The sequence below is a fragment of the Schistocerca piceifrons genome, chromosome 3, assembly GCF_021461385.2.
Source record: "Schistocerca piceifrons isolate TAMUIC-IGC-003096 chromosome 3, iqSchPice1.1, whole genome shotgun sequence".
Lineage (NCBI taxonomy): Eukaryota > Metazoa > Arthropoda > Insecta > Orthoptera > Acrididae > Schistocerca > Schistocerca piceifrons.
Genome location: NC_060140.1, coordinates 744,559,404 through 744,584,345, shown reverse-complemented (window position 1 = coordinate 744,584,345; position 24,942 = coordinate 744,559,404). Strand labels below are relative to the sequence as shown.

Below are 24,942 nucleotides of genomic sequence, written 5' to 3'. Positions count from 1 at the left end.
TGCCACCCGGTGGTCAACATTGTTATCGACAACAGTTTGATGGTGGCAGTTCAATCTGCTGGAAAGCTGGTTGCTTGTCATACCAACAAAAAAGGCTGTGCAATGCTTGCAGCAGGTGGCCTGGTCTCTGATAGGGCAGGATAAGTCTGTGACAGGACTGGAGAAGGAGCTGCTGGATTGGGCAGCCACAGAGGTATGATCCGTATACCACTCCCAACCCCTTGTCCCCCCTCAGGGGACTCAGCATTTAGTTGCTGGGTACGGGCTTGGCGACCCCAGGGTCCCTGAGCTGGGGACTGGGAAGCGCCACCAGTCCTCAATACCATAAGCTCTGAGCGTGCTTCAACAACCACCGTAAGGCGTGACAGTGGAACACTGTACGGTACAGAGCCCAGGGATCTTGGCTTAACTGCCTGGGTTACAAGGATGGTATAAACCTCTATAACTCTATAAAAACACCTCAATCTCAAGGTGCGTTGCGCACTGAGGAGACGCATGGCTGTTGAGGTAGAACAGTTGCTAGCGGGCGACCTCTGGGGAACCTGCCGCCTCCCGGTTGTATTAGGCTTATCCAGGCAAGCGGGGCTCCGTCTGGGTGGACATTCCTTCCCTTAGCTGCTCGTGGGGCCACCATGAAACAAAATACGAATAGTGCGCAAGCACGAGTCTCCAAGAAAGGGAAGTTCAATGCTTTACAGTATGACTCCCAATCGTTCCCTTACCTGTCCACACCAGGGGAGGAATGGCGGTCTAAATTACCTGGTGAGACTTATCCTCCTCAATTTCTGGTTTGCAGCCGAACAGATGGGGACTCATTTCTGACCACAAAGCCTCAGTTTTTTGTCGAAAATTTAGAGGACAAGTTCGGAGAAGTTGAGGGCCTGTGTAAAATGAGGTCTGGAGCAGTCCTCATACAGACAGCATCCCCAGCACAGTCACGGGCATTGCTTGCTTGTGACAAGCTCGGTGATGTTGCAGTCTCCATTACGCCTCATAAGAGCCTCAATATGGTTCAGGGACTTATTTTTCATCATGACCTGTTGTTGCAGTCTGACGACGAGGTTTGTGCAAATCTGGAACTCCACAGTGTCCACTTTGTACGATATATCTTCAGGGGACCTAAAGATAGCAGGGTCGCCACCGGCTCCTTCATCTTGGCCTTCGAGGGAGACACCCTGCCCGAGAAGGTCAAGGTGGTGATATATCGATGTGATGTTAAGCCTTACGTCCCTCCTCCCATACGCTGCTTCAAGTGCTGGAGGTTTGGGCATATGTCATCGAGATGTGACGCCAACCCTACCTGTCGGGATTGCGGACGTGCTTTCCACCCCAACATCCCATGTTTGTCACCCCGTGTTTGTGTCAACTGCGGACAGATACATTCACCTTGCTCGTCAGACTGTGCGGTTTATCAAAAAGAACGGAAGATTATGGAGTATAAGACCTTGGACAGGCTCACTTACACAGAGGCTAAACGCAAGTATGTCCGACTTCACCCTGTGCGCATTTCATCAACGTTTGCTGCAGCAGCTTCGATGTTGCCATCCCTGGCGATGAGTCCCCAAGCTCAGCCGCTTCTTGTGGGCCCTCCAGCCCAGTCGTCTATTCCTGCGCCCCAGGTAGTTGGTGGAACACCCTCTTCCTTTGCTCCCCTGTTATCAACATCGGGAGTAACAACCCCTCCTTCTTTGGGGACTTCAGTCCCCTCCTCTGCGGCGGAGAAGTGCCCACCTCCTCCAGCTCCCCTTGTTCAGAAGGGATCGCTTGGTGCCCTCCCTTCCACGGTTACTGCCCCTCCATGTGTCAGCCAGTGGCTGAAAAAGCCACCACCTGAGGGCCGTAGGGCTTCCAGGTCTTCCTCGGTCCATGAGGCTGGATTGGAAAAGCCCATCCAGCCTGATAAACCGATGAGCAAATGAGACCCTACCAAAAAGAAGAAAAAGCAAAAGGAGAAGGACATAGAGACAGAAAAGGAGTTCACCACTGCACCTGAAGATGTGGAGCATCTAGCGTCCCCTCAGGAGCTAGATGTTGCTCGACCCGCAGCTCCTATGGAAGTCGATCAGGCTACTTTGCTATCGGTGGCGGCGAGCGCTTGTGAGGCATAACCTATCCCCCCCCCCCCCCCCCCCCAAGTTCTTTCATGTCTTCACAGCCAGATGCCATTATCCTTCAATGGAATTGCCATGGTTTTTTCCACCACCTTACTGAGTTGAAACAGCTTTTGTGCTGCTTCCCTGCCACTTGTCTGGCACTACAGGAAACCTGGTTTCCTGTTCGGCGGACCCCCTCCCTCTGTGACTACCAGGGTTACTATAAGAACCGCATAGAATACGACAGGGTGTCTGGCGGTGTCTGTGTTTATGTTCTTGTTACTGTTCCTAGTGCCCCGGTGCCACTTCACACGGCTCTCGAGGCTGCGGCTGTTAGAATCCAGGCAGGAATGGAGCTTACCATCTGCTCCCTCTACCTTTCCCCAGATGAGGTTGTCCCTCTTGCTGACCTAGCTGCCTTGTTTACCCAGCTCCCCTGCCATTTCTCCTTTTGGGAACTTTAATGCCCACCACCCTTTATGGGGTGGGGCCCAGATCTCTGGCCAGGGTAGGAGCATTGAGGCTCTCTTGGCACAGCAGGATATTTGCCTCCTTAACACTGGTGCTCCCACATATTTTAGCTTGACTCATGGCACATACTCGGCTATTGACCTCTCTCTTAGTAGCCCAGGTCTTCTTCCATACCTCAGTTGGAGGGTCCACGACGACCTCTGTGGTAGCGACCACTTTCCTATCCTGGTTTTTCTTCTTCAATCCCAACCCCCTGACCAGCTGCCACGATGGTCTCTTCGTGGAGCTGACTGGGCAGCCTACACCTCAGCTTCTATGGCCATTGCTTCGCTTCCTGGTGACATTGATTTGGCATTGGACAAGATCACTATGGCTATTGTTTCTGTTGCTGAGGCAACTGTCCCCTGCTCTTCAAGTACCCTAATACCCTAAGGAGTAAGTCAGTCCCTTGGTGGACACCAGAGATTGCAGAAGCTACCTGGGACCGCCGGCGAGCCCTGCAACGACACCGGTGTCATCCTTCCCTAAAGAATCTGGTTGCCTTTAAATGGCTGTGGGCCCAGGCTCGATGGTTAATCCGGCGGAGCAAACAGGACTGCTGGGAATGATATGTTGCCACCATAGGTTCTCGCACCTCCCCATCTCAGGTGTGGTCACGGGTTCTGCGCATCTTTGGCTTTCGCCCTCATGCGTCTGTCCCTTGCCTTTCTCTTCAGGGTACACTTTGTACTGACCCAATCGCCATCGCCGAACATCTGGCAGAGTACTTCGCTCGTATTTCAGCGACAGCAGGCTACAGCACAGAATTCCGTGCCATTAAAGAGCAGACTGAGCGTACGTAGTTGTCGTTTCGCACGCACCGTTGGGAACGATACAACGCCCCATTTAGTGATTGGGAGTTCCAAAGTGCCCATACAGCTTCCCTGATACCTTTCCAGTTCCAGACCGAATTCACAACCAGTTTCTTCACCATCTCTCGGCACACTGTCAGGGTGCATTACTCGTCCTGTTCAACCGCATCTGGACGGAGGGCGTTTCCCCAACTTGTTGGCAGGATAGCGTTACCATTCCGGTGCTGCAACGTGGTGCAGATCTGCTGGTGGTTGATAGCTATCACCCTATCTGCCTTACCAACGTTATGTGCAAACTCCTGGAACGGGTGGTAAGTCGGCGGCTCATGTGGATCCTCGAAGCTCGGGGCCTCCTAGCCCAGCAACAGGGGCGCTTCCGTCAGGACCGCTCAGTGATCGACAATTTAGTCTCGCTAGAGTCGGCTGTTCGTACAGCTTTCACTCAGCGAGAACGTCTAGTTGCTGTTTTCTTTGATCTTCGGAAGGTGTACGATACCACCTGGTGCCATCATATCCTTGCTACGTTGCATGAATGGGGCTTATGGGGTCCACTTCCGATTTTTCTACGGAATTTTCTCTCGAATCACTCCTTTCGGTTTCGAGTTGGCACATATTTTAGCTCTGCTCATATTCAGGAGAACGGTGTCCCGCAGGGCTCGGTTCTCAGTGTTCCCCTCTTTTTGGTGGCGATTAATGGTCTTGCGGCTGCGGCTTGGTCTGTTCCTCTCTATATGCCAGTGACTTTTGTCTTTATTACAGTTCCCCAAGCATCATTGTTACTGAACGGCAGCTGCAGGGAGCTATCTGTAAGGCACATTTTTGGGCATCCAACCATGGTTTTCAGTTCTCAGCCTCCAAGACCCGAGTGATGCATTTCTGTCGGTGTCGCACGGTCCACCTCCATCCAGAGCTCTACCTTACCAATGAACTCCTTCTTATTGCGGAGACGCATTGCTTCCTTGGCATGCTGTTTGATGCTCAGCTCACTTGGACACCTCAGCTTCGCGAGCTTAAACAACGGTGCTGGCGGCACCTCAACATCCTTCGCTGCCTCAGCCACATCGTTTGGGGGCTGTACGAACAACCCTCCTACAGCTCTATAAGGCCTTAGTTCAGTCCCGTCTCGACTATGGGAGCGTGGTGTACGACTCAGCAGCACCTTCAACATTGCAGATCCTCGACCTGATTCTCCACTGTGGTGTCAGACTGGCGACAGGTGCCTTCTGCACTAGTCCAGTGACTAGCCTTCTAGTAGAAGCTGGAATCCCTCCCCTAAGATTCCAAAGACAACAGCTGCTTGTGTCCTATATTGCCCGCGTCCATGTCTCGCCCGACCACCCAAATCGCAGGCTTATTTTTCCATCTTCTGCACTTACCTTCCCACGACGGCGGCCTAGGTCGGGTCTCCTGATCGCGGTCCACATTCGTTCCCTTCTCTCGTCACTCGAGTCCTTTCCCATTCCTCCATCCTTCCGGCCTTCTTCTTCTACCCCTCCTTGGTCCCTCCCTCGCTTGCGGCTTTGCTTGGATTTGTCCTGCAACCCCAGTCCTCCGTTCCACCTGCCAGTCTTCATCAAGTCAACAATTCCTGGCTCTTCTTGCCTCGTTTTGTGATGCAGATGTAGTCTACACCGATGGTTCTGTGGTCGATGGACGCACTGGGTTTGCTTTCATGCACGGCGACTACATTGAGCAGCATTCCCTGCCTTGCGGGAGCAGTGTTTTCACTGCGGAGCTGGTTGCTCTTTATCGTGCACTCGCTCACCTTTCCTCCTGCCCTGAGGAGTCATTTGTCATATGCAGTGACTCCCTGAGTGGACTGCAAGCACTCGACCAGTGTTTTTCTCAGGACTCTTTGGTGCACAGCATTCAAGATGCTGTGTTTGCTCTCGCCGAGTGTGGTTGTTCAGCAGCGTTTGTGTGGACCCCGGGCCACATCGGCATTCCAGGAAACGAACGTGTCGATCGGTTGGCCAAGTAGGCCACCACTTCGCTACCCTTGGAGCTTGATCTCGTGGAAAGAGACCTCCAGTCAGCCCTACATTGCAAGGTCCGCGATGTTTGGAGCTCTGAATGGTCTGTCTTGAACATGCCAAATAAGCTCCGCATGGTCAAGTCGTCCACGACCGTATGGAACTCATCCTTGAGGGGCACGCATAGGGACTCAGTTGTTCTCTGCCGTCTCCAAATTCGACATATGCGGTTGACCACAGCTATCTCCTTTGTAGTGAGAACCCGCCCCAGTGTCTCTGTGATGCAGGGCTGACAGTGGTCCATCTTCTGATGGACTGCCCTCTTTTAGGCCCCTTGCAGCAGTCCTTTAATTTACCAGCTGCACTTCCTTTAATTCTAGGTGATGATGCCTCTATAGCTGACTCAGTTTTACGTTTTATCCGTGCAGCTGGGTTTTATCACTTGCTCTAGTGTGGGTGCTCTCACATGATTTCTCAGGCTACACCCACTCCAGCGACTTTTAATTGTGACATGGCTACCAAAATAGTGTCTTTTATGGTAACAAGTTGTGTTGGTACCTCTATCAGTGCTTTCCAGCTGGAGGTTCTGCATTTGTAGTTGAGAGGTTGACCGTTTACCTGATCCATCAACCACTGTAGTCTGTTTTACTCAAGTCAACTATTTGCTCTGCTCCTTTTAAGTGTCCTCTATTTTGTGTTACTGCGGTGTTCATTTTAGCTCTGTACCCCTTGGTGTTCCCTCCCTCTGGGTGCAGAGGCTACGCTTTTACTGTATAGGCCTTTTACAAGTATGCCTGTTTGGAACTGGGGACTGATGACCTTAATGTTTAGCCCCCATCAACCCCAAAACCAACCAATCAACCCCTTGCCACAGGGATATGATCCCTGTGGCAGACCAAGGTGCAAGACTCCCCAATCCACCAACCCAGCACCTCCTAGTCCAGTCGTATCACAGGTTTATCCTACCCCAACAGAGGCCAGGCCACCTGCGTAAGCAGCTATGTCATATACCAACACTGCTGCAACCACTGCACAGCCTTTATTTTGGTTGGCGTAGGTTACCAATCAGCTGTGCACCAGGATGGCATGACCACTGCCAAACTGTTGTCAAGAACAAAGTTGACCACTTGGTGACACAACATGCAGCTGAGCACAACATGTTCAATTTCAAAGGCTGCTTCACAACCCAGGACCACCACCAGCTCTTCTGAACTACGCAGATGGAAGTTGTTCTTACAACGTACACTCGGCTCCCATAGTCGTCCTCGCCTCAGTCTCAGGTAACCCACTGTCCCGCATCCTCCACCCAACAATTTGCTCTTCCTTTGTTCTGTCACCCCCTTCCAATTTTCATCGCCTTCAGCGTGTGCCACGTCCCACTGGCTGCTGCAATTGTATCAACCTGTATACCTGCCACCGCTCCCTCCTGCATTTGTAGAAGGCAAACGGACCACCTCCCCTCCCTCTGAGCCACCCATGCCCTGTTCACTTTCCCTGCCTCCCCCTCCCCCTGTCCATCCCGTCTGACACTACTCCCACCACAATCAGTCCACTTCCTGCAAAATATCGATGGCATTGTTGGTCTAGCAGGCACCACGTTGGGGCAGGAGCATGACTGCGCACACATTTTACTCTAGCTTGTTAATGGATAACTCTGAAAGCCGCCTCCTTGTGTGCCTATTGATGACAAAAACAGGTCTGCATTTCAGTGAGTGGTCTCCTTGAATCCTAAAGTACTTAAAATCTCACACACGTCATGAGAATCAAGATAACAGTGTGTCTGTACATAACTTACTTGTTTCCAAAAAAAATAATTGAGAAAGCATTCTGATATGACAGAATTATACTGGTCATTTCATAACTCTTAATGAGACTACCTAGAAAATAAATAATTTGTTAAAAACATTCTATGTGCCTCACCAGGGAAGTGACGGGTTCTAATGCCAATAAGAGAACTTTCATTTTAAGTGCCATTAATACTGAGACACTAATTTTTATTTTTGCAAAACAGTTTCTCATCTCTTCTAAATCTTTACTAGTGAAAATAAAATTTAATTCAAGGAAAAAATATTCAGTATTTGCTTCCGTTTCTTATACAGTTGTCCTCTTTGGGTCTGGGTGTTAGAATAGGCCCGAGGTATTCCCGCTTGTTGTAAGAGGCCACTAAAAGGTGTCTCACACATTTCAGCATTTCAGCCTTAATGTGATGATCCCCTGTAGGGTTTGACCTCCATTTTTCAAAATTTTCCTGAAGAGTGAGGCAATTGGGGAAGGGTGCCTTACATGGTGCATAGTGTCCATCATGCGCTGAGACCTCTCGCATCCTTTGTCGACGTGGATCTGCACTTCTGCTTATTCTCCAGCTGTTGGGCAATGTCACTCTCCTGGGTGCCTTTTCCTCCTCCCTCTGTGCAGTATCGCTTTCATGCTGGCAATGATAATGGACTTCTTAGCTTGTTTGCACCTGATATCCAGTACGGTAGCCAGTCCATTGTGGTGAGGCCGCCATGTACCCTGTTGGTTGTACCCCATGACCACATACAGATTGCTCTGCTGACGCTTGTGCCATTAACTCCCCACGTATGCCGAGGAGAAGATGGCTGTCACCCTGGGGCATCGGGCCTCCAGGCAATGCCCCCCAGGGGGTCCACAACTCTTTTGTGGATACGTGCGTGGCGAGCACGGGGCCCCGAGCCATTGCAGCCTTCTTTCTCTCCCGGGCTGCATTTCCTTTCCCTTCCCCTCCTTTCCCCTCCATACCCCTTTCCCCTCGCCCTCTCCTCTCCCTCTATTGGTGTCCTTGCTTATGTTGGCCCCCGCTATCCTCCTGGTTCTGTTGGTTTTACACTCCGGCTTTGTTGCGTAATCATCTCCTCCTTTTGGCATTCCTTGGTCCCCTCTGGGGTTTGACCTCCATTCCAAAATTTCTCTTCCGTAGTGTGAGCCATTTGGGGAAGAGCACCTTACCTAGTGTCTCTGACGTGTGCCCTCCTAGTACATTCCACCTTTTCTTTTACGTCGTTGTCTGATGCTAGGGTGCATAGCCAGCACGGTAGCCAGCCCGTGTGGTGGGGTCGCTATGTACCCTTTTGGTTGAGCCCCCTGAACACACAGGGATCACACTTCTGATACCTGAGCTGTGACCTCCTCATGCATGCCTTAGAGTGGTTGCTCGTCATCCTGGAGCATCGGAACTCCCGGCAATGGCCGCCGTGCCAGACGGCCCTTGCTGTGGCTGGGTGGCGCCCGTGAGGAGAGCCCCTGATCGGAGTGGGTGGTATCAGGGCGGACGCTATGCAGATGAAACGCATACGGGTCCAAAACTCTGGCCGCTCTTCTGCGGCCGTCTCTCTGCGTGGTACTGATTCCTCAAGTGCTGCTTCTCTTGCCCCTTCGGCCTTCCCTTCCGTGGCTACCCCCTGGGAGGAGGGTCAGGCCCGTCGTCTAGGGGCAAAACCTTTCCCCCGTTATCTAGTTTGCACCAGGACTGATGGAGATACTTTCACCAGTGTCAAACCTTTATTCTTTGTGGGACACATTGAAGACAAGTTCGGCGAAGTGGACTCCCTGAGCAAGATGCGGTCAGGTTCGTTGCTGATAAAAACTGCTTCGGCTGCCCAATCTGCGGCCCTTCGTGCCTGTACCCATCTTGGCACAATACCCGTGTCCATTACCCCTCACCAGTCTCTAAATATGGTACAAGGTGTGATTTTTCACAGAGACCTCATCCTTCAAACTGATGAGGAACTTCGGGACAATCTCGGACGGCGGGGTGTTCACTTTGTTCGGCGTGTTCAGAAGGGTCCTAAAGATAATCGTATTGATACTGGTGCCTTTATCCTGGCCTTTGAAGGGGATACCCTTCCTGAGAAAGTTAAGATTATGGTCTATCGCTGTGATGTGAAGCCGTACATCCCACCTCCTATGCGGTGTTTTAAGTGCTTGCGTTTTGGCCACATGTCTTCTCGCTGTTCCCAGGACCCTCTCTGTGGTGACTGTGGACGTCCACTCCATGAGGGGAGTCCCTGTGTTCCCCCTCCTGTATGTGTAAATTGTCATGGTAGTCATTCTCCACGTTCAGCAGATTGCCCAGTCTATAAGAAAGAAAAAAAGATACAGGAGTATAAGTCCCTTGATCGTTTAAGCTACACAGAGGCCCGTAAGAAATATGCACGATTGCACCCTGTGTCCATGACATCTAGTTATGCCTTGGTTACATCTTCATCCCTTCCTCCCCCTTCCTTACCCCCATCCCGGACCCCTCTCCTTCCCCCCTCCCCTGCGGCCCCCACACCTTCTCCTCTGGGCGCTGCTCCCCCTCCCCAGCCGGAGAAGTGTCCCACTCCTTCGGCGTCTGCCGGTCAAGGGCGCCTCTCCCGGGATGCCCCTTCCCGGCACCTTCCAGGTCAAAGGTCTGCTGCAGCGCGGCGACTGCGAGAGCCGCGGTCTATCGGCCCCCAGGTCGCCCGGTCTCTTTCTGTTCCTGATCTTGCTGCAGCTGGCTCCATTATGCCACACAGCCCTCCTCGATCTCAGCCTGAAAAGAAGAAGAAACATAAGTCCCGGGACAAAGAGCCTCTGGTGTCACCGGAGGTCCCTTCCCCGACTTCACAACCGGATTCTGACCTGTCGTTTATGGATGTCGCCCCCTCCTTGTCGGTGACGGGTGGGGACCCGGCGGTATGACTGGATTTAGCGTGTTCAGCCCTCATTTAAACCATCGTTCTGTGGTTCTCCAATGGAATTGTAATGGCTACTATCGTCACCTTCCGGAATTGAAATCCCTTCTTTCGTCCTACTCAGCAGCTTGTGTGGTTCTCCAGGAATCTCATTTTACTGATGCTCACTCACCGACCCTCCGTGGGTTCCGTGTTTTCTGTCGAAATCGGGTCGGACCCTTGCGGGCTTCTGGTGGCGTTTGTACGTTGGTCCGTACAGACATTGCTAGCACGTGGATTCCTCTCCAAACTACATTGGAAGCGGTTGCTGTTAGGGTCCACTTAGACTCTGCAGTCACAGTATGCAATCTTTATCTCCCTCCTGACAAGACTCTTACACCTGCTGCCTTAACCACCCTTCTTCAGCAACTTCCTCCTCCCTTCCTCCTCCTTGGGGATTTTAATGCTCATCATCTTTTGTGGGGCAGTGCCTTTCCATCTAGACGAGGTCTTCTTATAGACCAATTTATTGCAGACCACGACCTGTGCCTTCTTAATGATGGCTCCCCTACTCATTTCAGTGCTGGTCATGGTACCTTTTCTGCCATTGATCTTTCTCTTTCTTCTCCCTCTCTCCTCCCTTCATTACACTGGTCGCCACATGACGACCTTTGTGATAGTGACCATTTCCCGTTGATTATCACGCTCCCTTCCAGCTCCCCGATGGAGAGGTTACCTCGTTGGTCTTTCCACCGCGCCGATTGGCCTCTATATACTGCACAGGTCGAGTTTTCTCCCTCTTTGTCGGGTTGTATTGATGACGTCCTACGTAACGTGTCTGACGCGATTGTTCGCGCTGCTAACCTTGCTGTCCCGCGCTCATCTGGACAATTTTGTCGTCGGCAAGTCCCGTGGTGGAGTACGGCCATTGCCATTGCCATCCGTGATCGCCGTCGAGCTTTGCAACACTTTAAGAGGCACCCATCTGTAGCCAGCCTTTCTACCTTTAAGCGCCTTCGCGCTAAAGCCCGTTATTTAATCAAACAGAGCAAGCGGATATGTTGGGAACGATTCGTTTCTTCCCTTGGTTCCACTGTCCCTCTGTCACGGGTATGGGCTACACTTCGCTCTCTCCAAGGTTGCCATCGGCAGTCCACCCTCCCAGGCCTTCACCTCCCAGATGGCATTTGTACGGACCCATTAGTTCTCGCAGAACATCTTGCGACCCATTTTGCAGTGGCATCAGCGTCGGCCTCCTATCCAGCTGCTTTCCTTCATCAAAAACAGCAGGCTGAAGCTGTCACCTTATGTTTCACCACTTGTGAGTCAGAATCTTACAACAAACCTTTCACTGAATGGGAATTTCTTTCTGCTCTATCTTCTTCTCACGATACAGCCCCTGGCCCAGATTCCATTCATAACCAGCTGCTTCAACATCTCAGTGCTCCACAACGGCACCATCTTCTTCGGGTGTTCAACCGTATCTGGCTCCAGGGTGACTTCCCTTCTCAGTGGAGGGATAGCATTGTGGTTCCTGTCCTTAAGCCTGGTCAGAACCCCCTATCTGTTGACAGCTATCGGCCAATTAGTTTGACCAATGTTGGTTGTAAGTTACTTGAACGGCTGGTAGCCCGTCGGCTCACTTGGGTCCTTGAATCTCGGGATCTATTGTCCCCTTACCAGTGTGGCTTTCGAGAGGGACGGTCTCCAATCGATCATTTACTTCGCTTGGAATCCGCAGTTCGGCAGGCTTTTTCCCAGCGCCGCCATTTGGTTGCAGTGTTTTTTGACCTTCGCAAGGCCTATGACACGGCCTGGCGCCATCACATCTTACTAACCCTTCATCAGTGGGGTCTTCGGGGCCCACTCCCGATTTTTATCCGCCAGTTCCTGATCCATCGGTCATTCAGAGTTCGAGTTGGTACTGCTTTTAGTTCTCCACGGACCCAGGAGACGGGCATCCCACAGGGTTCTGTCTTGAGTGTCCTTCTTTTCCTCATTGCTATCGATGGACTTGTGGCCTCTGTCGGTCCCTTGGTCGCCCCTGCCCTGTATGTGGATGATTTCTGCATTTGGGTTAGTTCCTCCTCGATGCCATCTGCAGAACGGCAGCTCCAGGTGGCTATACGGCGTGCCTCTGCATGGACCCTCTCACACGGGTTTCAATTCTCTCCTTTAAAATCGCGGGTGGTCCACTTCTGTCGCCGTACTACGGTCCACCCTGATCCAGAGCTCTATCTCGCTGCACAAAGATTACCTGTGGTTCCACAGTTTCGTTTCCTAGGTCTTCTTTTCGACAACAAGCTCACTTGGCTGCCCCATATCAGACTCCTGAAGGTAGGATGTTTCCGTAAACTCAATGTCCTTTGCTTCCTTGCCCACTCCTCTTGGGGTGCGGACCGTTCCCTCCTCCTCCGTCTTTATCGTGCTCTAGTTCTGTCACGTTTGGACTATGGTTGTCAAGTTTATGGTTCAGCTGCTCCTTCCACGCTGCACGTGCTGGATCCGGTCCACCATCGTGGTATCCGTTTGGCCACCGGTGCCTTCCCTACTAGCCCTGTTGATAGTCTCCTGGTTGAAGCTGGGATCCCCCCCCTTTCTGTTCGGCGGTCCCAGCTTCTGGTGTCTTATGCCCTTACTATCCGTTCTTCTCCCGCTCATCCTTCCTATTCTATCCTATTCCCAGACCATGGACGTCGCCCGCCTGACTCCCGCCCTCGGGCGGGTTTACCAGTTGGACTGCGCCTTGCGTCTCTTAACCGTGATTTTCGGCTTCCTTCTTTGTCCTGTCTTCCTCGCTCCCTCCCCTCCACCCCTCCTTGGTTAGTTCCTCGGCCTCGAATTCGGATGGATCTCCGCCGCGGTCCGAAAGATTCCATCCCCCTGGTGGTGTTCCGTTCCTTTTTCTGCCAAATTTTATGGGAGTTTCGGGATGCTGTTGTTTTTTACACTGATGGCTCTAAATCTGCTGATCATGTTGGGTATGCCTTCACGTCCTTTGTTGGAACGGAAAATCATCTACTGCCACCCTCATGTGGGGTGTTTACTGCGGAATTGATGGCAATTTCCCGGGCCCTTACCTTTATTAAACAATCCCAACAAAACCGCGTTTTGTTATGTACGGACTCGATGAGTGGCCTTCTTGCTATTGACCGGTGTTTTTCGCGCCACCCCTTGGTCTCTGCCATCCATGACCATCTCGCTGATCTTCACCGTGCTGCTTGTTCCATTGACTTCCTATGGGTCCCGGGCCATGTGGGTATCCCGGGTAATGAGCTCGCTGATCGTTTGGCTGGGGGAGCAGTTACTTACCCCCCGTTTTCTGTAACCCCTCCTGCAGCGGATTTACGGCTTCACATCAAATCCCACTTTGCACAGTCATGGGCCAATTCTTGGGAGGCTACTCCACTGTCTAATAAACTTCGTGCCATTAAGGTGAATCCAGGCCCATGGCATTCTTCCTTTCGCCTCTCCCGCAAGGACTCGACCACACTGTGTCGCCTCCGCATTGGCCATACCAGGCTGACCCATGGTTTCCTTTTGCGTGATGAGCCACCCCCGCTATGTGGTTGTGGAGCCTTCCAGTCAGTGGCCCACATTTTGGTTGAATGCCCCCTTCTTTTGGCTCTGCGTGCTAAGTACAGACTCCCCCACACTTTACCTTTGATGTTGGCTGACGATTCCCGGATGGTCTCTCTGGTTCTAGGTTTCCTCCGGGAGAGTGGTTTTTATTCTCAGTTTTAAAGTTTTTAATCTCCCTCTGGTGTTGGGGCAGGGCGGTGAGTGTTTGGGTGTCTCCCACTGTAGGCAGTGTTCAGAGATTCCCGATTCACCTCCCTGACCGGAATCCTCTTTTCTTTCCCTTTTACTCTGTTTTTACCTCTTCTTTTTAAGGCTTGGTTAGTTTTTCTATTCCCATACGTACTTTCTGCATTATAGCAGTTGTACCTTTTAAGTCACAGGTGGTCTTGCCTATGCTGCTTCAGCATAGTGTTGGGTTCGTTCTCTTGCCAACTTCCCTCATTTGTTTTTCCTATTGACAACGTGACTGCCCTTTTACGTTTCCCCTTTTTCCGTTTTATTGTTCTGACTTTTCTGAGATGTCCCGTTAGCAGAATGGAGTCTGTTTGAAACAAGGGACTGATGACCTTGCTGTTTGGTCCCTTTAACCTCAAACAACCAACCAACCTCCAGGCAATGGTCATCCTGCCAGGTGGCCTTTGCTGCAGCAGGGTGGCACCTGTGTGGAGGGCCCCTGGTCGGAGTGGGTGGCATCAGGGCGGATGACATGCCATGAAATGTAGTACGTCATCTCTTGCTGGTTGTCAAACACCAGCAGTCTCTAAGCAGTCAAGGTCTAACTTCAATGCTAAGAAATACGACCCCAAATCATTCTCCCCCTGGCCACACCATGGGAGGAACGCCAGGCTAAGGATGGCAGCGAAGCTTATTCACCTCGGTACCTCGTATGTACAAGAGTTGATGGGGAATCTTTCTTGTCAATGAAACCTCAGTTTTTTGTGGAGCATTCAGAGGACAAGTTTGAGGAGGTGGAGGGTATGTCCAAAATGTGGTCAGGGTCACTCTTGATCAAAACAGCAGCCTTTGCCCAGACACAGGCACTACTTGCTGTGACAAGCTGGGGATGTTTCTTGTTTCCATCACACCCCATAAGAGCTTAAATATGATCCAGGGTATCATATTCACAGGGACCTTTTTTTGCAGTCTGACGATGAGCTGTGCGCCAGTTTAGAGCGGCGAGGTGTCCATTTCATCTGGCGCGTCCACCATGTTCTGAGAGATAATCAGGTTGCCACCGGTGCCTTCATCTTGGCCTTTGAGGGTGACACACTACCCGAGAAGGTCAAGGTGATGGTCTACTGCTGCGATGTAAAGCCATATCCCTTCCCTGATGTGGTGCTATAAGTGCTGGAAGTTCAGCCATATGTCGTCCCGCTGTACTTCCGGCGTCACCTGTTGGGATTGTGGATGTCATTCCATTCTTCGGATCAGATGTTGAAAAATTTACAGCAGGACTCCCTATACTGTTGAGGAAGAACTGTCTTTTATAATATTTTCCAGACTCACGTTGTTTTCTCATTTAACTTCTCCAACTTCTTTATTGTTTGTGCTTCTCAAATTTTCTGTTTCCATTTCAAAGATGTTTCGTTGATACAAACAAAAGCATACATGCTTTCTGATTACCCCAAAACTAAACGTAGGAGACCTTAACATATAACTCTTGGAACTTGCTACTGGGCACAAAGAGCATGTGCACTCTGACAGTGAATGTTTTAAAAATGTTCTTTGTGATCTGACAGATGGAACAAGTCTATAGACATGAAACAGAGCACCAGAACACAATAACACTGAAAATGTATTTTGTGTAAGAATGGCACTTCGAACTATTGACATTTTCATTCATCATACGTAAGTGACTTTAGCGTGTTTGGTTGTCGAGACAGCAGAACTTTAAATTGTACAGCACTGTGTGAGTAATGCATATACAGGAAGCATAAATGACAGAGAAAGAAAACAAATGAGAGTAAGTTTTGGATTCTACTGTGTAGATTATTACTGCGCCCTATACTACAGGGATGTGATGTAAGTGCTGCATGCATGTTTTGTGACTACAGCGTTGTTGCCTTTTGGAACATCATCCACTATCATTAGAAGTGGTACTTTTTCAGTTGTATTTGTGTGTGCAAACTTGAGCTGATGATGTGTTCTTTGTAACAGAGTTTATCACCAGCTGAGACTTTGCATGATGAAACTAGATTAGTATGTGTTCAGATGGGCACTAAAATTATTGATTTTGCCTTGCTGCTGTTGGAATTAACTTTTTATGAAAGAAACTACAGGAAAGCATGAAATTCATGTATACCAGTTCCCAGATTGAATAATTTTGTTAACGAGATAATTGAAAAAAGAGCTAGGAAAAGGACATCTAATGCTTTCAATTGCTCAATCGCAGCAGTGCACGAAACTGAGTGAGAATATGGACTTACATAATGAAAAAAGATGTTTACATAATAATGAATAGAGATGTTTACATAGTAATTGTCATAATAAAATAATCCTGAACATTTTTGTGCTGTAATATTATATCTTCACAGAATTTTAAGAAATGAGTTAATTTATTTGGTTGTTGTTAGAATATATATTATCAGAATAGCATGTAGCTATAAGATCAATAGAAACTTAAAAGTTGTAAATGAGAGTTGGGGAAAGTCTATAATAGCACAATGCCAAATGTTGTTGGCATGTGACTTTCTAAATTTGCGAAGTGTGATCGATGGCTTCGTAGTTAAAATACTTTGTCTGGGAAAGGAAAAGTGTTTCCGAAGACTTTAATCATTCCTATAGCTTATTTAAAGAAATGTTTATAATCAGTGTAATTTTAATGTTTTTACATCCATAGTATGCATGCCTCCATGGTTGTCGGATGCTGGGTGCAAATTTGAGCTGGTGTAGCATGGAGAGGGCAGACCTCAGCCATGCTCAGTTAGATGGTGCTCAGTTGCTTGGTGTCAAAATGCTGTGTGCCCATTTGGAGGGAGCAAGTCTTCGTGGATGTAATTTTGAGGACCCTGCTGGAAGCAGAGCCAACATGGAGGGCAAGTCATGTTCACATATTGCCTATGAATATAAATTCCAGTTTCCTTTAATCACAGCAACATAACTTTGACAATTAGTGACACACCATCTTTCTGCTGAGGTAATTGATATATTTTGTTTTCTTCATTTTTTCAATCTTTCCAGGAGTCAATCTAAAAGGAGCCATCCTAGAGGGTAGTAATATGGCTGGTGTAAACCTGAGAGTGGCCACCTTAAAAAATGCCAATCTACAAAACTGTGACTTACGAGCTGCTGTGCTTGCTGGAGCTGATCTAGAGGTTGGTACACAATAGACATTATGATATGCACCGTCACTTTGGCACATGTATGCACACACAGTAATATACACACACAAATCGAAGCCCCCACCACAGTTCCTGTCTCTGTGTTCAGGCCAATTTAAGGAACTACTGTAGGGATTTTGATGTGGTTTTCACTGGTAGCTAGACTGATTCATGAGAAAGCTGTAGCACCCAGCTGTAGCTACGCAGTGCTACCTGTGCTAAGCTGTAACGAGTTGCTAATATAAAATAAAAATGGCAAGAAATACTGAGTTCAAGTGATTGCATTGGACAAAAGTTTTCAGGATGTTGTGTGAGAAAAATGAGAGTTTGCTGGGCTTTGCACAACTGATTTCTGAAATCCATTGTGGTTGGAATGTCAGAGGTCATTATTTCCAAAATGCCTAATTATATTTGAGTGCAGAATATGTTTTGAGATTCCACATATATCAATGATATGGTATGGTAGTTTCGTGACTCACTTTTACTAACCTTTTGAAGATGTATGGCACTATACACTAGCCACCTTTTTTTATTTTTTTAGAATCTCTTGTGTATGATGATTAAGGGAGGAGGTAACTCAGGTGCAACTTCTCTAGAATATGACAGGGATTCAATAAGGTGGTCAATAGAAGATTTGTGTGTGTGTGTGTGTGTGTGTGTGTGTGTGTGTGTGTTGGCAGATCAATAAAATTCCTGGCCATAATAATGCATAATGTAAGTGAAAGGCAACCACTCTCACAACATACTGACATGTGGAGCACAGAAAACATTCACACTAGCTTTCGAATTCTTGCTCTTTCTCTAGTAGAAGTATGCACATTCACACACACAATCACATACACCCAAACTTCCATGCTGATGGCTTTGGTGAGACTGACTGATTGATTATTGAAAGTTGTTGGTTGGGCTGATGGAGGTGTGAAGGGGATATGGATGGCTGCATGAGGTAAGGAAGGAGTAGTTGGATAGAGTGAGGCATGTCTTTCAACTGATGACTCAGCAGCTGCACAGCAAGATGAAAGGAGTTCAGAGGGTAGACCATACAAGAGAAATAGAGAGAAGGGCTCGAGGGGAAGACCAGGAGGAGATAGAGGGAGATGGGGGGTGTGAGAGAGAAGGGGGTTGTATACAGAGACAGACAGAGAAAGAAAGAGAGAGAGAGAGAGAGAGAGAGAGAGAGAGAGAGAGAGAGAGAGAGAGAGAGGGGGGGGGGGGAGAGCGCTCACATGAGGAGGGGGGGGGAGGCTTGGAGAGGGGTGTGAGTTAGAATTTTGTGAGAAGGCAGCACACGATCTCGCAGGAAGGAGCACTGCGGACAGAGGAGAAAAGGGAATAGCTCAAATGAGGCAGTAGGAAACGGGTTAACAGAGGTTTAGGCAAGGGAGATTGTGGGACCACAGGATATGTTGAAAGAAAAGTCCCGCCTGTGTAGTTCAGAGAAACTGTTGCTGGAAGGGAGTATCCAAATGGCTCACGTAGTGAAGCTGCTGTTAGAACTCATTAATGTTGTGGTGCTCAGCATAATAGTCAAATTGCAGTTTGTCAGTTTGTGCAGTTTTCAGTTTGGCAATGGATGTTCATGTGAGTGAACAGTAGAATATGGTTGGACATCAGATAAGATGGATGGTAGAACACTATATGAGTACCCACATGGCATCATCCTAGCCAAACTTAATTACGAGCCGTTTGGAGAAATCCTACCTGTCCAGTCAACAGCTAAAACCTCTTGTTGGGTTCAGATTCATTGTTGACATTTTCAAGATCTGTATTCATGGCAAGGACAATCTTTGCTTTTTCCTCCATAATCTCAACACTTAATCCCAAATCCACTTCATCTGGCCCTTCTTAACTCAACAAGCTCAATCAGCAGCACTTCCTAGATTCTGATCTCCACCTTTCAGGTGGTTTCGTGGATAGAGTGTTGATATCAAACACACCAGGCACTGACAGGACTTCCACTTTGACAGTTGTCACCCATTCCATGCCAAAAAGTTTCACCTTTACAGCATTGCCACTTGTGGATGCCGCATCTGCAGTGGAAAGCAGGTGGTGTTGAAATATACCAATAACCTTACCAAGGCATTTGACTGACATCCTATTTGACAGACATTATATATTCAGCTCATTCATAAACATATCACCCATGCTATCTCCTCCTCTGATACCAGTAAACCTTCTCCGATCAGAAAGTATTATTACCCTGGCCTTGAAAAGCTCAAACATATCCTCCATCAGAGCTTCAATTACCTCTTGTTGTGACCTGAGATGAGGGAAATTGTACCTAGAATCTGACCCCCATCACCTGAAGTAGTGTTTCACCTCCCACCCAGCTTCAGAGTATCCTTGTCCATCCCTTTTCCAATCATGCATTCCATGAGTCATTCACTCTCTTGCAGTTGGCCCAGGTACTTGTCCCATATACACACCCACCACCTCCTACAACCATCCAGTGACAGGCATTTCCTACCGCACAAAAGGCAGGATCATTCGTGAAAGCAGCCATGTGATATACCAATTAACAAAAGTTACTGTGCAGCATCCTGTGTGGGCATGATAAACAACTGTCTCCTCACATGATTGGCCACTGCCAAACAGTGGCAGACCGCAAACTTGACCATCCAGTTGCTGAACCTGCTCTGCATAACAGCATTGATGACTGCAACAGCTTTTTCACTATGCAAGTCATTTGGATACTCCCCTCCAGCAATAGTTTCTCTGAACTACACAGGTGGACATTGACTTTCCAGTATAATCTGTGTGCCCTCACAACCCCCTGGCCTGAACTTCCGCTAACCTGTTTCCCACTGCCTTATCATGCCGGTTCCCTTCCCTCTTTTGTACAATGTCCCTGTACAAATTGTATGCCTCCTTTTCCCACCACTCATCATCTACACCCCCCCCCCCCCCCCCCTGCCCTCCCAAGTGGGCAAATCTCTCCCCCCTCCCATTTCTTCACTATTCTCTCTTTTTCTCCCCCTCCCAGTCACCATCATCTCCCCTTCCTCTTCTTTACCCCCTCACTCCCCTCCCTCTCTCCCCCTGTCCGTATACCCTTTATATGCTCTATTGTCTGAACTCCTTTTGTCTCGCTATGCATCTGTTGAAAGATCAGCCTCACCCTATTCAGCTACCCCCACCTTGCTTTGTCTCTCCTGCCCTCCCCCTCCCCATCACCATCAGCCCAAGCAACCACTTTCAATAATTGAAAATCAGCTGGAGTGTGGGAATGAGCTTTCAGGTGTGTGTGGTGTTGTGTATACGAGGTGCAACAATAAAGTAATGAGTGATTTTCTTTGCAAGATGTGGCAACCCTGCAGGCTTGCGTAGGCCCAATATCTTTGACCTTGGTCTAGAAGCTGCTTCTAGTCCAAGCGGCACATTGATGCAACTGCTCAGTCATGAGTTGTGCTGTAATAAGTTAACACATGTTTGTGTCTCTCGTCACGGAAATGGAACTGCATAATATTGCACAACAGTATGCCATTTCTTTTTGCATTAAATCGGGTGAAAACACGACGACAACTTATGGTTAGCTTCAGAAGGCTTTTGGAGAGGAGGTTATGTCAAGAGCTCAAGTTTTTCGTTGGCATAAAATGTTTAGTGAAGGCAGAACGAATGTTGAAGATGAAGACGGCAGTGGACGACCATTAACCTCATGGACGGATGTCAACTTGGACAGTTTGCGTGAACTCATATGATCTGATCGAAGATTATCTGTGAAAATGATTGCAGAAGAACTGAGCATCAATCAAGAAACTGAAGATCTTGGTATGAGAAAGATTTGCGCAAAAATGGTCCCCAAAAATCTCGCACAACAACAACGAGAAACATGGAAAAATATGGCAGCTTATCTGCTAGAGCAAACGGAAATCATTCCAGAGTTGTTGAGCCGTGTTATCACTGGTGATGAAAGTTGGTTTTTTCAGTACAATCCAGAGAAAACGCCAAAGTTCACAATGGCACTCAAAGGGATCACCCAGACCATAAAAAGCTCGGATGTCAAAGTCAAAAGTGAAATGCACGCTTGTGTGTTTCTTTGACTCCAAGGGAATTGTTCATAAAGAGTGGGTGCCTCCTGGACAAACAGTTAACCAATATTACTACAAAGAAATTTTAGAAAGACTTCGTAAAAGAGTTCTTCGGGTTCATGTCAACATTGCTGATAATTGGATTCTGCATCACGATAGTGCACCATCCCATACTGCTGTCAGTACAGCAATTTTTAACCTCAAAACAAATTTCAGTACTACCACATGCACCTTATTCATCAGATATCGCTTCGTGAGACTTTTTTCTATTCCCAAGAGTCAAAACGGCAGTCAAATGACACCATTTTCAAACAACACAAGATGTTCAAAAAACTGTGACGAGGGTCTTGGAGGATATTACAGAAGATGAGTTCCAGAAATGTTTCCATCAGTGGCAGAAGTGCTGGAAAAAGTGTGTGCAGTCAGAAGGGAACTACTTTGAAGGAGAAAACACTAAACTTAACTAAAACGGTAAGCAACATTTTTTTTCTCATCGGTCTCGTTACTTTGTCACACCTTGTGCTTATATAGAAAGAGAGCAAGAAGTCTAAAGCTAGAGTGAGTACAGTTTTCTTTTACGTGTTTCTGTGCTCCACATATGTCTGCTTTAGGCGAATGGTTGCATTTTCCTTATTTCACATATCTTGGTAATTTTGTGTTTCTTACCTATTGTGACAAATATCTCCCACCATTTCCCATAGCCAATCATTTTGGTATACACTTAGATTATCGCGAAAATGTAATTGCCGTGTTTTGGGCTTTAAGCAGCTTTCCATAGCTAGTATTAATTAAGCACTGTTGCTTTCCAGAACTGCTTCCCTGCTCACAAAATACATTAAAAAGTGATTTACCCCACTTAACACATATAGTAGTTCAGGGACACTTCAAACTCTTTAAATTTGTTTTGCATGTAAGTTGCTTTGACTTCCTTTTGAAGATATATACACTGAAGTGTCAAATACAAAGATATGTAAACAGGCAGAATACAGCAATGCGGTCGGCAATGCCAATTTAAGAATACGAGTTTGACGCATTTGTTAGATCAGTTACTGGTGCTGTAATGGCAGGTTATCAAGATTTAAGTGAGTTTAAACATGGTTTTAAAGTCGGTGCATGAGCGTTATCAGGAGTCTGGTAAAACATCAAATCGCCAAAATCACTGTGGCCGGAAAAAGATCCTGCAAGAATGGGACTGACGACGTGTGAAGAGAATAGTTCAACAAGACAGAAGTGCAACCCTTCTGCAAATTGCTGCTAATTTCAGTGCTAGGCCATCAACAAGTGTCAGCATGCAAACCATTTAATGGTACATCATCTATATGGGCTTTCGAAGCCTAAGGCCCACTTGTGTACCCATGATTACTGCACGGCATGAAGCTTCACATCTCATCTGGGCCCTTCAACACTTACATGGACTGTTGATGACTGGAAACATGTTGCCTGGTTGGATGAGTGCCGTTTCAGATTGTATCAATCGGATGGATGTGTATGGGTGTGGAGTCACAACCTTATGAAAAGTGAACCGTGCATGTCAGCAGGGGACCACTCTAGCTGGTGGGGGCTCCGTAATGGTGTAGTGGTGTGCAGTTGGAGTGATATGGGACCCCTGATACATCTAGAAATGACTCTGACAGGTGATACATGCATAAGTACCCTGTCTGGTCACCTGCATCCATTCATGTCCATTGTGCATTTAGATGGACTTCGGCAATTCCAGCAGGACAATGCGTCACTCCAAACATCCAGAATTGCTACAGAGTTGTTCCGAGAACACTATTTTGAGTTTAAACACTTCCTCTGGCCACCAAACTCCCCAGCCATGAACATAATAGAGCATATCTGGGATGCCTTGCAGTGTGCTGTTCAGAAGGGATCACCACCCCCTCATATGCTTAGGGATTTATGGACAGCCCTGCAGGATTTGTGGTGTTAATTCCCTCCAGCACTACTCCATACATTTGTAGAGTCCATGTCATATCGTGTTGCGGCACTAATGGTGCTCGCAGGGGCCCTACACAATATTAGGCAGATATACAAGTTTTCCAAAAGCATTTTAGATCTTTTGATTCTTTTGTTTATTATACTGTCCATCCAGTCAGTGTATTCTACTAACTTACTTAACAAAAACCCAACTGATGCTATGTATTTGCTGTTAATACTGCTAATTTTCTTTTCAATGTGTTGTTGATAAATTATTTTAGCCTTGCTATTTGTATAGTATAGTTACAGTGGAGCACTTTAATCTCTACATACACAGAATATATCAAAAGGTACGTTGCAAGGTGTGATGACTGATAGATAAGTACCGTGTGCACATATTCTGCTAATATACATATATTTGAAAATGTTACGTTTGCGTGCTAGCGTATCTGAAATATGGGAGAGGATGTAGGCAGTCCTAACAAAACAATTTAGGCAAGGAATAAAGAAGGAAATTTAAATGGCTCCAATAAACTTAGAAAATGTGGCCACTTCAGTGACACCTTTGACAACAGATTGATCAGATGTGGGGTTCCAATAGCATGACCTGCTTGCTCACTGGACATTGACACCATTAGAGTTTAATTTATGAACATTGTCTCCTTTACTCCTTGCACAGCTTGTGTCGTCCAAACTACCTATTGCCTCCTCTGCTTTGAGGTGGTAACATGCAAATGAAATGTTTTTAGTATGTAAGTCCATTAGCACAATCTGCCCACACTGTAACAATCTATATAGCAGCTACCATGCCTGGTAACATACCTTTTGATACACCCTGTCTTCTAGATTTGCTTATTTTGTCTGCATGTACCCTGTTCTCAAAACTTTCTCATTCTTTCTTACCTAGCTGTCATTTCTTTATCTGTAGTGGAGTATTGATTTTGTTAAAACCACTTTAACTTGTCTCTCATTTTTGCTCTTTGGAATCCCCTTTTGTCTTTGATTTGTTGCATTGTCATGTTTAACTATTTTCAGTCTTCATGGACTACTTTGAACCAGTTGTCCTTGATTTTATTTTTACGAAGTAACGGAGTTGCTATTTGAGTAGTCTGGATTCTGATAATACATTGTGTGTGTTATGATTCATTTACTCAGTAGTTAACTGTGTTAGGCAACTATTGTAGAGTACATCTGTTTCATAATTGTTATTGATAATTCTTCTGTCTAGTTTCTGCAGTTTACCTGTTACTGCTTTGATATTCACTTTAGTTTTACACTAGCATAAATTGCATCAAGAGATTTCTTTGTATATGTTGGTGAAGTGATTTGTTGTGATTATTTCGATTTGATTGTTCTTAATTTTATTGATGCTATCTCATTTGAGGTCACTCAAGAGTTCCCCAAGGCATTTAAACTTACTTACATACTGAAGGAAGGGTATTCAGTCACTTATCACTAACGTTGCTAAACCCAGATTAACATGGCAACTCAGAGATGATATGAGACAAGGCAAGGAAAAAGATGAACTTACTTATAACATTGATTTTTTTATTATTTAGTCGGATGACAGAAGTTTCAAACTTCATTGTTGGCATCATTTACATCTTTGTGAAAGAAATTGGGTCTTAGTTGTGCTTTTATGTTTTCTAGTTGTTCAGTCTAGTGATTTGCATCTTCCACTTTACTTGTAAGTAATGCAAAATCATCTGCAAATGCAAGGTGCTTATATATTATACTTCTACTAATCTTGATGTTTGGTTGACAAGTTTTTCCATTCCTCCACGTCTTTTTCCAATACATAGTACAACCGTTTGTCCATCGCCCGGATGAAGTTCAGTTTGGAAAGGAAATGATTCAGACAATTGACCTGTAAATTTAATTCCTGGTATAATAATCTTCGGTGTGATTCCAATGAGATTTACAGGTTTTTCGTACACACCAAACTCCTGAAGGGCTTTCAGTAATGATTCCCATTGGTACTGCCAAATGCTTTTTTGAAATCAACAAAACTTATTACTAGGTGCTTGTTTTGAACTCTGGTATTTC

General features: G+C 47.2%; 1 protein-coding gene across 1 annotated transcript in view; it reads left to right on the top strand.

Annotated features, from left to right (window-relative positions):
* Positions 1 to 24,942, top strand: part of LOC124787899 (BTB/POZ domain-containing protein KCTD9) — a 48,062-nt gene that overhangs the window by 14,157 nt on the left and 8,963 nt on the right. The window contains exons 6-7 of the mRNA XM_047254880.1: positions 16,468 to 16,663; positions 16,809 to 16,942. Coding sequence (XP_047110836.1) covers positions 16,468 to 16,663; positions 16,809 to 16,942 — 330 coding nt within the window. The remainder of the gene's footprint in view (positions 1 to 16,467; positions 16,664 to 16,808; positions 16,943 to 24,942) is intronic.